General features: G+C 38.7%; 1 protein-coding gene across 6 annotated transcripts in view; it reads right to left on the bottom strand.

Annotated features, from left to right (window-relative positions):
* The window catches only part of SYCP2 (synaptonemal complex protein 2), a 72,530-nt gene that overhangs the window by 25,291 nt on the left and 34,466 nt on the right, over positions 1–12,773 (bottom strand). For 5 of the 6 annotated variants that reach the window (XM_059132660.1, XM_059132658.1, XM_059132661.1 and 2 more), the window contains 6 exons: positions 9,680–9,779; positions 8,666–8,823; positions 6,754–6,823; positions 6,170–6,227; positions 5,191–5,324; positions 4,610–5,049 (listed from right to left, as the gene is read on the bottom strand). In XM_059132660.1, coding sequence (XP_058988643.1) covers positions 4,610–5,049; positions 5,191–5,324; positions 6,170–6,227; positions 6,754–6,823; positions 8,666–8,823; positions 9,680–9,779 — 960 coding nt within the window. Of the gene's footprint in view, positions 1–4,609; positions 5,050–5,190; positions 5,325–6,169; positions 6,228–6,753; positions 6,824–8,665; positions 8,824–9,325; positions 9,355–9,679; positions 9,780–12,773 lie in introns of those variants that run through there. The other variant, XM_059132663.1, reaches the window with a different exon arrangement.

The following is a 12,773-nucleotide window of genomic DNA, read 5'->3' as shown; positions in this document are numbered from 1 at the left end:
TGAAACTGAACACATTCGGACCATATGATCCAGCAATCATGCTCCTTTCTATTTTCCCAAATGAACTGGAAGCTTATGTCCACATGAAACCTGCACAATGAACATTTACAGAAGCTTTATTCGTAACTGTCACACCATAGAAACCAGCTAAAATGTCCTTCCACAGGTGAACACCTAAACGATCCTGGTACAAGCATATAAGAGAATATTATTCAGCAGTAAAAAGAAATGAGCTGTTAAGCCATGAAAACACATGGAGAAAACATCATTGCTATTACTAAGTGAAAGAAGCCAATCTGAAGACTACATACTATATGGTTCCAACTCTGACATTCTGGACAAGGCAAAACTACAGAGACAGAAGATCAGTGACTGCCAGTACTATGAGGGGGTGGGGAGCACAAGGGAATTTTAGGGCACTAAAACTATTATGTATGATAATACGTATTGCCACACATCTGTCAAAACATATAGAATATACAACACAAAGGCTGAATTCTAAACTAAACTATAGGCTTTAGTTAATAGTAATGTATTGATACTGGTTCACAATTCGTAATCCAGGTACCTACTGATGTAAGATGCTAATGATGGGGAAACTAGGGTGTGGGCGAAGGGGAAACGGGAAGTCTTGATGTACTTGTACACCTGAAACTGCCTTAAGAAATACTTTGTTTTAAGGGTACCTGCCTGGCTCAGTCAGTGGAGTGTGCAACTCTTGATCTGGGGGCCATAAGTTTTAGTCCCATGTTGGGTGTAGGAATTACTTTAAAAAAAGATAAAATATACTATTACTCTAAAAATGGAAGAACTACAACTATCATCTGCATAATTTTAGATAATCTGGCTAAAATTCCCTATAATACTCAAAGGTACGAGTTCTCCTGACTCTAATCATTAGTTTTCTTTTTTTCTGGGAATCAGGCATTTTTTTAAAAGTATGGTAAAATATAATAGAAACAAAAAATTTACTTTTTTTTTTTTTTTTTTTTTTTTTTTTTGCTGGAGAGCCAGAGTGAGAGGTGGTTTCAGGCAGAGGGAGTGGGAGACAGAAAATCTCATGCAGGCTCTATGCCCATCACAGAGCCCAGTGCAGGGCTTGATCTCACAACCCTGAGATCATGACCTGATAGGAAATCAAGAGTCAGATGCTTAACTGAGCCAACCAGGAAGCCTATTTTCAATCATTTTTCAGTTTATGTTTTTATATGTAACATAGATCATAAGTTACTATTTAATATCTCTTCTTGAGATTACTGTACTTGGTTTGATAAAAATGTAGCAAAAATGAACCTCTCCCAGAATAGTGAGTGTATGGTTTAGGAACTTCCAGTATGACTGGAGCTGCCTTGGGAAACCTGTACCACCAAGCTGCAGAAGTTCTGTTTCTCTAGGTTAGTCCAGTGAACAGGAAGCGGGACCAGATGACTACCTTAGAGGAGAGTCATCATGCCTGCGAATGGCAGAAAGTCCTCTATCGTAACACAGGGAGCAACATTATGAAAGACTGAAGAGAACTTCTGGAAACAGGAAGTTGGTTTTAAAAAATGAGCACACAGTTTCAATGATCAGTTTCTGTGGTCCCAGAAAAAAAAAAAACAATGACTAGGTCAGGGAAATTCTGTGGAATAATTCTGAATTCCAAGGGAAACAATTTAAAATAAAAACTGAGAACATTCAGCATTCAGACAAAAGAACCTACTTCCCTTGCATCTGAAGAACTAAACAGCAGCTACAACTAGAAAGAAGAATAGCATACTAAGAAACAAGAGAAAGTGACCCAAAATTATTTTGTTTAAGAAGAAAGTAGCCAAATAAGGCACAGAAAGTGAACTGCAGATTAAAGACAAAATAAAAAGCCTGGTCCAGACAAATGAAATGATGTCTAATTATAAATAACAAAAGCAAATTATCTATTAAGTATTTCATTTGCATATTTAGATGCTCCAATAGATGGACATTTTATATCAACTCTAGAAATTTGGCTCTCCAGGTATTAATACCACTCTGGAAAATAAATGAAAATAGAAGCCTATAAAACCTGGATCTTCTAGACCTAAATGTGAAACAGGAATCTATCAAAATCCTTGAGGAAAACATAGGCAGCAACCTTTTGACCTCAGCTGCAGCAGCTTCCTTCTAGAAACATCGCCAAAGGCAAGGGAATCAAGGGCAAAAATGAACTATTGGGACTTCATCAAGATCAAAAGCTTTTGCACAGCAAATGAAACAGTCAACAAAACTAAAAGACAACTGACAGAATGGGAGAAGATGTTTGTAAATGACATATCTGATAAAGGGCTAGTATCCAAACTCTATAAAGGACTTATCAAACTCAACACCCAAAGAACAAATAATCCAGTCAAGAAATGGGCAGAAGACATGAACAGATATTTCTCCAAAGAAAACATACAAATGGCCAAAAGACACATGAAAAAGTGCTCAACACCACTCAGCATCAGGGAAATCCAAATCAAAACTGCAGTGAGATACCACCTGAACCAGTCAGAAAGGCTAAAATTAGCAAGTCAAGAAAGAACAGGTATTGGCAAGGATGTGGAGAAAGGGGAACCTTCCTACACTGTTGGTGGGAATGTAAGCTGGTACGGCCACTCTGGAAAACAGCATGGAGATTCCTCAAAAAGTTGAAAATAGAGCTACCCTATGACCCAGCAATTGCACTACTGGGTATTTACTCCAAAGATACAAATGTAGTGATCCGAAGGGCACGTGCACCCCAACGTTCACAGCAGAAATGTCCACAGTAGCCCAATGTCCATCAACAGATGAATGGATAAAGAAGATGTGGTACACACACACACACACACACACACACACACACAGGAATATTATGCAGCCATCAAAAAACCAATATGGAGTATTATGCAGCCATTAAAACCCCCTCATATATTTATATATGTGTGTATAATGGAATACTATGCAGCCATCAAAAACCCCCTGAAATCTTGCCATTTGCAACAATGTGGATAGAACTAGAGAGTATTATGTTAAATGAAATAAGTCAATCAGAGAGGGACAATTATCATATGATCTCACTGATTTGAGGAATTTGAGAAATAAGACAGGATCATAGGGGAAGGAAGGGGGAAAATGAAACAAGACAAACCAGAGAGTGAGACAAATCTTAAGAGACTTTTGGTCCCAGGAAACAAACTGAGGGTTGCTGGAATGGAGGGGGGCACGGAGGGATGGGGTGGTGGGGTGATGGGCACTGGGGAGGGCATGTGCTATGGTGAGTGCTGTGAAAAGTATAAGCCTGATGAATCACAGACCTGTATCCCTGAAACAAATAATACATTGTAAGTTAAAAACAAAACAAACCCCCCCCCCCCCGGATCTTCTAAAGAAGAGTGAAAAACAGATTCTATCCCTGGCAGTGGAAAGTATTCTAATTAAAAAGTTTTCTGGGGCACGTGGGTGGCTCAGTCAGTTATGACCTGCCTTCAGCTCAGGTCATGATCCTAGAGTCCTGGGATTGAGCCCTGCGTCAGGATCCCTGCTCAGGAGGGAATCTGCTTCTCTCTCTGGCCCTCACCCCACTCATGCTCTCTCTAAATAACATTCTCTCTCTCAAATAAATAAATAAAATCTTTAAAAAATCAAAAAAATACTTTCTTTTAAAAAAGTTATTAAAATGTATCTTGATAGCAATGACAAAAGATATTTATAGTAACTACTACAAAAAGTAAACTTTTGATCTAAAGTATGGTGAAGATGAGCTTAAACTGTCCTAGAGCATCCCACAGATGATGAATCTGAAGGAGAAGGTAAAGACTCCAGTGGGGATGAGCAACAGGACAGTGGAAGACAGTCTCCTACACTCCACCTACATTTTTTCTTCTCATTTGACAAAACCTGTCAAACTCTAATGCAATAATCCAAGAAATGGTTTCAGATGCTACTACTATGTGCAAAACTGAACGGGGCCATGCAAGAAAATGAATGACGAATAAACATAGTCTTTACACTCTAACAGGTTAAAACAAGGAGAAAAATAGATACAAATAATCACTTTTTAAAAGAAAGGTAAGGGGCGCCTGGGTGGCTCAGTGGGTTAAAGCCTCTGCCTTCAGCTTAGGTCATGATCCCAAGGTCCTGGAATCAAGCCCCGCATCGGGCTCTCTGCTCAGCAGGGAGCCTGCCTCCCCTCCTCTCTCTCTCTGCCTGCCTCTCTGCCTACTTGTGATCTCTGTCTGCCAAATAAATAAAGAAAATATTTTGAAAAAAATAAAAAAAATAAAAGAAAGGTAAGCACCACAAGAGAAACACAGACGGTTCTATATACTCAAAGCATCTGCAGGACAGAGAGGAAGAAAACCATCAGGAGGACACAAGGAGCTGCAGGGCGCCTTCCTGCCACACCTATGTGCACACCTGCCCTGCCCCTGTGGGCACACCGGTTGGGAGGGCCCAGGGACAAGGATGAGGAGAGGGAGTTCAGGAGGCTCTCCTTCTCAGACTGGAGACTCAGAGATCCTGGTCTTACGGATGTTAAATCTGCAGCAACCCAACAAGCTTCCTTCGCTGTCTTATGTTATTAGCTGGGCATATTACAGGTGTGCAGAGACCAAACACACTGAAAACTCACCATTTTTTTTGGTCTCAGATCCCAGGAATTAAGTTCTGACGTTAATCTTTTCCCTGGTTTTCTATGACTTTTCACATTTTTTCTAGGAGAAGGGCTCTTATCACAAACAGCAGGATTCACATCTTTTGACAGTATGTATTTCTTCCTATAGATCAGAGATTCTTCGACTGTCTTATTTAGGAGAACAGACTTAAAAGTAGTTTCAGATTCAATATGCCAATCACTTTGCTTGGTATTTTCAGTGCTTTTCTGCTCCGAATGTTTAGGATGATTTAGTCGTTGCTGAGTGTCTCTTTTGCAAACTCCTACTTCTGCTTTCTCTATTTTGTTATGCTGCATTTTTTTTTTCTTATATCGCACCTTTCCTGTTTCTTCAGAATTATCCTCAGATATGGAAGAGGATGATTTTTGTTTCTTAAGTTTTTTGTTGACAGTTACACCTAGTGGAAACATAAAAACCAATCCTTATTAAATTAATAAACTGGTAATACATAAATTGGTTAAAATAAAAAATATTAGACATTCCAAGAAATGAGTATTTCCCTGAGCTACTATTGTATACAGAGAAAATACTGTTTCACCTTGACTGAATGTGTCTCCTGATGAAGTGCCTGCCCTTTGGTTGTTACACAAATTAATATTTGTTACAGGAGTCCAGCATGACCATTTGGAGGGCATTTTATTTCCACAGATGTTGCCCGAAACACCAGGTAACCTGGAAAATAAAATAACTTGCTTAATGTATTACAAAACATTAGCCTATGACTCTGACATGAGACTGTGATTTTTTGTTTAGTCAGTGTTTACCGATAGCAATTTATTAGTCAAGTATGAAAACATTTTGCTAAGTCATTATGAAATTTATTATTTTTTTAAATTAATTTTTTATTTTTTATAAACATATATATTTATCCCCAGGGGTACAGGTGTGTGAATCACCAGGTTTACACACTTCACAGCACTCACCAAAGCACATACCCTCCCCAATGTCCATAATCCCACCCCCTTCTCCCAAATCCCCTCCCCCCACCAACCCTCAGTTTGTTTTGTGAGATTAAGAGTCACTTATGGTTTGTCTCCCTCCCAATCCCATCTTGTTTCATTGATTCTTCTCCTACCCACTTAAGCCTCCATGTTGCATCACCACTTCCTCATATCAGGGAGATCATATGAAATTTAAAACTTACTATGTAATTGATCAGATTAAAAACTATAAAAAAGTTCCATTATTGCTATTATTTGGTATCTACTTAATGATATCTCAAATATATCTCACATATCTTACATGTTCTACTGTGTATTTAAACTAGGTTAAATTTCTTCACATTCATACTTAATTATTTAAAAAATCTCATTCATTTTAAGTCTCAATTTGGGAAAGAGTTGTTGGTGGCTATGAAAAAACACAGACTAATCAGCACAGTAACACTTGAGCTGATTAGTGCTAGAGCCAATACTACATTCTAAGAATATAAATGCCTTTTCTTTTAAATTTATTACATTTATGTAAAAACAACATTAATATATACTAACTTATTTGATGGTTTTCTTCATACTTACATAGGCTTATCTATTTTCTCCACTGCCTGGGAATCTGGAGCAACATCCTGCAGGTCATCTAAATTAAACAAAACAAAAATTACGGCATTTTCAATTTTTTGTGCAGTTGGCAGGGTAAAATGGGAGTTGGTATAAAAGTTGATCAAGGGGCGCCTGGGTGGCTCAGTGGGTTAAGCCACTGCCTTCGGCTCAGGTCATGATCTCAGGGTCCTGGGATCGAGTCCCGCATTGGGCTCTCTGATCAGCAGGGAGCCTGCTTCCCTCTCTCTCTCTCTGCCTGCCTCTCCGTCTACTTGTGATTTCTCTCTGTCAAATAAATAAATGAATAAATAAAATCTTAAAAAAAATAAATAAAAAAAAATAAAAGTTGATCAAGATTCACCTATTAGGATACAGAGATCGATTTTCTTAGAAATAGAGACTGTATTATTATTTCCTTGTAACCTCTAAGCCCCTTTCATAAAGCCAAATGCATTCGTTATAAATCTTTTTTCAAATCAATGAAGCCAATGGAGTTAAAGGGAAATATGAAATGATTACATTTTTTTAAAGAGAAAGTGAAATTAAACCAAGAAAGTACTTACTAATATTTTGGTTTGGGAATTCAATGTTCTTATTCTCTTTCTTCCCTACAACTTTAGCAGTTTCGATGTGCTATAACACATAGAAAACACAGTAATGTAAATTTAAATCAAGGGATTACATGAAAACAACTCTTAGAAGTCAGAGTATCAAAGTTTAACATTTAAAATAATTTGCCTTGTTACTAAAAGTTGGATAGTACTTCTATGGTTTCATGAAGGTTATGCCCATTCCAGAATACTGTTTACCCTAAAACACAAGAAAATAATTTTCATTACAGACAGGGCAGAAGAGCCTACAAACTTTCTGACCTCATCCACAGCTAGTACAGTAATTCCATTCTCATCTGTAATTGACAATTTCTAGAATCACCATGGCACATCTACTGCAGTTGATCTCACAACCTGTATCTACTGTCTTTTCACTAACATATACACAAGGTTTGGCAATTCTAGAATATTAAAGGATTCTGTAAAGTTGTGGCCACTGAACAGGTAACTTCTTGTCTCCACTAAGCTTCCCTCTTTTCATAACCACAGATCTGATGATAATCTGCCATCACACTCGGAAATACATGCCCTCCAGGCTAAGATGTGGTGCCTCATGCCGCCCGTCCTCCCTACGTGGTCTAGCGGGCACTTCTCCATCCCAGGACAGGAGCAGTGGGCGAGCATGAAGGCACATGCTGCTGTTCCAATGACAGAAGGGCTCCCCTGACTGGTACAAGCAAGTACAGGCCTTGGATGCCCACAATCCTACCACACTCCGGACCACGCCACAGCACTGAACAACAGCACCCTAAGAATGGAACATTTAGCCAATTAATTTGAACAATAAGTTTTGACTTTTTTCCTTGAGTGTCTTCAACTCTTGCACCATTCATCCTTTGGCCACATGACCTTTTTTTTTTTTTTTAAATCTACTACCTATCCTTTCTTACGGCGCTCCGTTGGAGAAAATGACACATATTTCTGATCTGATGCCATGATAAAATTCAGTCTTAAACTGAAAGGGCCTTCAACCTAACACCTTTACTTATTCTTCATTATCCTTCACTCGCCCTCCCCATTATCTCTTCGTAACGGCTTCACGTCTTTACATGTCCCTGAGCCCACTACTTGAGCTTCCGGCCAAGACATATTCACCGTGTTCACCTCACACTTCAGATGAAACAAAACTATTAGGCATTTCTCATCTACAAACTTACTTATCTGTATCTCCAAACCTCCTTTATCTCTCCAAGAAATAACTTTCTGTTAGTTATTCTCTGTTTTGTCCTTTCCACTAGCTGGAATAAATGCCCTTCTCCTTCATGTCCACTTCACCAATCGTTATTGACCGTTCAAAACCTAACTCACTCTCCCTCTCCTTAAAGAGCATCTCCTGATCTTCACCCTCCCCTCCAGCTATGGAGTTAGGTAACTGCCCCTCCACTAGTTTCCTACTGCATCCTATGTGTACAATATGAGAACATTTACACAATATTATAATTATCTTATTAATTTGTCTGATTTCCACACTAGACTTTGAGATACCTAAGGACAGAGTCCACTTGTATCTTATATTTCTAGCAGCCACTAACTTGTATAATAAACTAAAGAATGATGCCAAGTTCATTTCTCCTACTGAATACATTAATCAGAGTTATACTGAATGGATATTCCTCAATTTTACTGTTAGCCTAATAAGTAGATCCTGTCAGAAGGAACTGACTTTCAAGAACAATAAATCACACACACACACACACACATACATGTATATACATATACGTGTATGTGTGTGTGCATATATATACACAACATGATGATGCTTTAAACAAAGTGAGGCCCTTTCTGCTTGCAAAAGAAATTAGCTCAATATGTATTTCTACAATGACTTGATATATTTTAAAAAATGTTTTCAAAGTAAAATTACTTTGTCTGTATTAGCTCCAGTATTTCTTCCTTCAGATGGTCTAGATACAAGAGATACAGCATTGTCCACTCCACTTTGTGAGGTTTTAGGTACATCGGGTTTTTCTGCAGAACCCATCACTTGCAATGGTGGTTTAATTCTTCCTCTTCGAGGTGTCGCTAAAAGGGGGGACAAAGGGCGGCTACATTTATAGAGCTTCTAAAATTACATATTGCTATTGCTGAGGTACTTTTCAGATGAGGAAGGTAAAGAAGGAAGGTGCTAGGATAGGTCCCACGTTTCTGGTTTAGATGAATAAATGGATACAGATTGCCCTTTACCAAGGTAAGAAATAGACAAAAAACTTGGTAGGGAGGGTGGAAAGATGAATTACTGTGGAGCCTACTGGACATCAGATACTTGCCCAGTAGGCAACTGGATTTTGGGAACAGAGGTCACTATTAAATTGTCATATAGATTAAAGAAGACTGTGACTTATAGAAGCTAGTATATAGTATTATTTTTCGATTTGTATTTAGTCCTTAGTGTGTAGCAGGCACTGTCTAAATGTTTCACAATATTTCTCGTTGAGTGAATGATTTTCATTTAGTCTTCTAAACAACCTGATAAGATAGACACTTTAGTTCCATTTTATAAAGAGAAAACTGGTTCTAAACTTACCTGGCGGACAATCTGTACAAAGCACACAACTGGGGGGAAGGGAAATAAGCACAAGCATCCTGATTAATTCAATGTTTTGTCCACTATGTTACAGCTGACTCCCACTTAAATAACAATAAATTATTAATGCTGGCTATTAATATGTTAAAAATGTTTATATGATAATAACCAATATGCCTTTGTTAGAAATTTGAAATTTCTTGACAATTAGAAGACATTTGTAGTTCGTAAATTAACAATTTCTGTATCCCCAACTTATCCTCTATGTAAATTATGCCCAGAATATCTCTGAATTTAAAAATGCTTGTTTAAAAAATATGTTTATTAGAAGTCTTTTAAGACTAAACAACTTACATGTGTTGATTAAAAGTACTGGACTTCTCACAGTGTATCTGTCCGCACCAGGAACAATCATTGATGCTTCAGACATTTTTCTTTTGCTAGGAGTAGTTCTCTGAAATCACGAGAAGCAGCCAGAGTAAAAACACACTCTCTTTTGAAATTACTCTATGATTTTATCTGTAATATTTTACTTGACTACACACAAAAGATATATGGTACCCTTTTTTAAAAGATTTTATTTATTTATTTATTTATTTGACAGAGAGAGAGAGATCACAAGTAGGCGGAGAGGCAGGCAGAGAGAGAGAGAGAAGGAAACAGGGCCTGATGCGGGACTCCATCCCAGGACCCTGAGATCATGACCTGAGCCAAAGGCAGGGGTTTTAACCCACTGAGCCACCCAAGTGCCCTATATGGTACTTTTTAAAAAGATTTTATTTATGCACTTCAGAGACAGATGGAGAGAGGGAGAGAGAAAGCACAAGCAGGGGGAAGAGCAGAGAGGGAGGAACAAGGAGATTCTGTGCTGAGCGCACGACTGAAACCAAGAGCTGGACATTCAACCGACTGCACCACCCAGGTTCCCCGATCTGTGGTATTTTATAAACAACATAATATCCATAAGTATCTGTGTTTTAGATTGACTTAGAAGGTTTTACCCTAATATTTGGTATTGAATAGGTAGCCCAAACAAGGAATGTTATTTTAACAAATATTTATAGAATATCCCAGACATGTGAAATACAGCACCTTTATATGCTAGCTGAAAATATTTTATTGTTACTGAGTATATCTATAACCAATGGCTCAGTTTCTTATTCTATTTCAGTGTATGTTTGGATATGTATTTATGTAAATTTATGTAAATTTGCAAATGCTTTCATAATATTTAGCATTCTTCAAAACTTTTCACACATTTTTAAAAACTGTATTAACATTCTGTGAGGACTAAAGTGACTTTGGAGTAAAAAGTTGCTATAGGAATTCAGAGACTCAACAGCACAGTAGCTGGCGGTTCAAGTAAAGATGTTCGTTTTCTAACTTCATCCTAGAGTCACTGAACAGAAGTGGAGAGGAGTCTCAGAGGACGCCATGACAGGGAATAAACAGACAAACTATTAAGGTGCAGAGGAGAGCTGTTTTTCAAAAGGCACCTGCCCCTAAGACTAAGAAAAAAAAATACTGCAGGACTTTTTAACAGGTCTGTAAACGGGGTGTGGAGGAGGGGTGAAAGGAGAGAAAACCGGGGAATTATGTGATTAGTCAGAAAACAAACTACTGAAACAATGCATTCCTCAAGAAAAGACAGTTCCTAGCAGCATAGTGAATGGGACCGGGAAGTTACCTATTCGTATAAATGCTTCAAACAGTCAATCCTTAACAAAAACATGGTGGTATTTAATAACAGGGTACTGTTTCTCAGAGATCTTGAGTTCTAGAGTTTATGACTCCATAAGTTTAAGGTAAGGCGCCCTAGGAATCAGCATTTTAAATAAGTACTTGTGTTATGACTTTGATATAAAAACACAGAAAATGGCTTTTATAATTTAATTGTCCAAGAAATACAGAAGATGGAATTTTTCATTTAAGGACGGATATAAGACTAATGGGAAAAAACAGTGAATAACACCAACATGACAAAATGTATGGAAGAGCCTCTGAGAGTTAAAGTTGCCTAAAGGTGAGAAATTAGTCAAAACTAAAACAGGAAAATGTCCATGAAGAAAAGCGAAAATCAAGACTTGCAAACGTAACAGCACATTAAACGAGGGAAGGTAAACAAAAGGACAAACAGCATGAATGAGGGTATAGAGGCAAGAATTAGTGTCACGTTAAAAGGGGCAGGAAAGGGCGCCTGGCTCTCTCAGCTGGTTGAGCGACTGCTTTCAGCTGGGTCAGGATCCTGGAGGCCCTGGCTCAGCGGGGGTCTGCTTCGTCCTCAGACCTTCCCCCTCTCAGGCTCGCTCTCTCTCATACTCTCTCTCAAATAAATAAAATCTTAAAAAGAGGCAGGAAAGCAGTTAACCTTACTAACGTGGTGGCTGTGCAGAGTAAAAGGAATTTGTAGAAGGCCTCAGAACTGAGTCAATATTTAGATGCAGGGAGATAAACACAGAGATGCCACAACTCTGGGCGGAATGCAACACGGACTGTGGGATTAAGAAAAGCCGGGGAAGGAATACCACATGGGGCAGGTCACAGAGTCAAAGGCCAATGAGGAGGCTGCTGGGCTGGGCTGGGTGTGCTCAAATGAGTAAGGGCGAAAGGAACAAGGAGGAAAGAATGCGTGAGGTACTATGAAAGAACCATCCTGAGTACCTTGGTGTTGGGGGAGAGGAGGCGGGATTCGGGATACTATCGGAAAATTAATGGTAGCATTATTGAAGGGTGGAGGCAGATGCACATCTGAAGCAAAAAATGAAAGAGTTTGAGGTTAGACTTCAGGAAAAGAAGAGACATACCAAAGGAAACATTCAAAGATTAAGTAGAGATTTCACTGCAGCACTTGGAAGAGTGGTCTGGTGTAAGAGCTGAAACTATGCACACGAAGGAAGCTCTTTAAGGGATAGGGCATAGAGACGTTCAGGAAGCTGAGTTGAGCTTTCAGAGCAAATCTGTACTTACGATGCAGGGAGAAAAAGTATCTCTGATGGAGTCACAGAAGCAGGAAGAAAACTAAAAGGCTAACAGAAATCAAAGAAGAAAAGGACATTAAGAAAGCGCTGTTCGCTTTGTCAAGTGTCACAACGAGACAGGAAGGCTGAGAACTGGTTCGGCTGAATGTGGCCTAGAGGAGAGCCTCCACCGGCAGCAGCAGGAGGAAAAAGAACTTAATACTTAGTTTTCTTTCCTTGTGCAAATAGAGAGACCATTACTTACAGATTCGTATTCTCGTAACAGCCAAAAGCAAATACAGACAGGATAAATGTAACAAGGGTACTTTCTTACACATTTCTAACTTGGAATTTGCAAGTGTATAGTATACCTTGTCTTGACCCTCTTACCCTGCACATAAACACAATTGCTAAAACACTATCTTTTGTTTGCATGTGTAAAAGGCAGAGGAAATATTCTGAATGTTACTGATGAAGGCCATTAAGGTGAA

Source organism: Mustela lutreola, chromosome 9 (assembly GCF_030435805.1).
Source record: "Mustela lutreola isolate mMusLut2 chromosome 9, mMusLut2.pri, whole genome shotgun sequence".
NCBI lineage: Eukaryota > Metazoa > Chordata > Mammalia > Carnivora > Mustelidae > Mustela > Mustela lutreola.
This window is presented reverse-complemented; position numbering and strand designations above follow the sequence as displayed.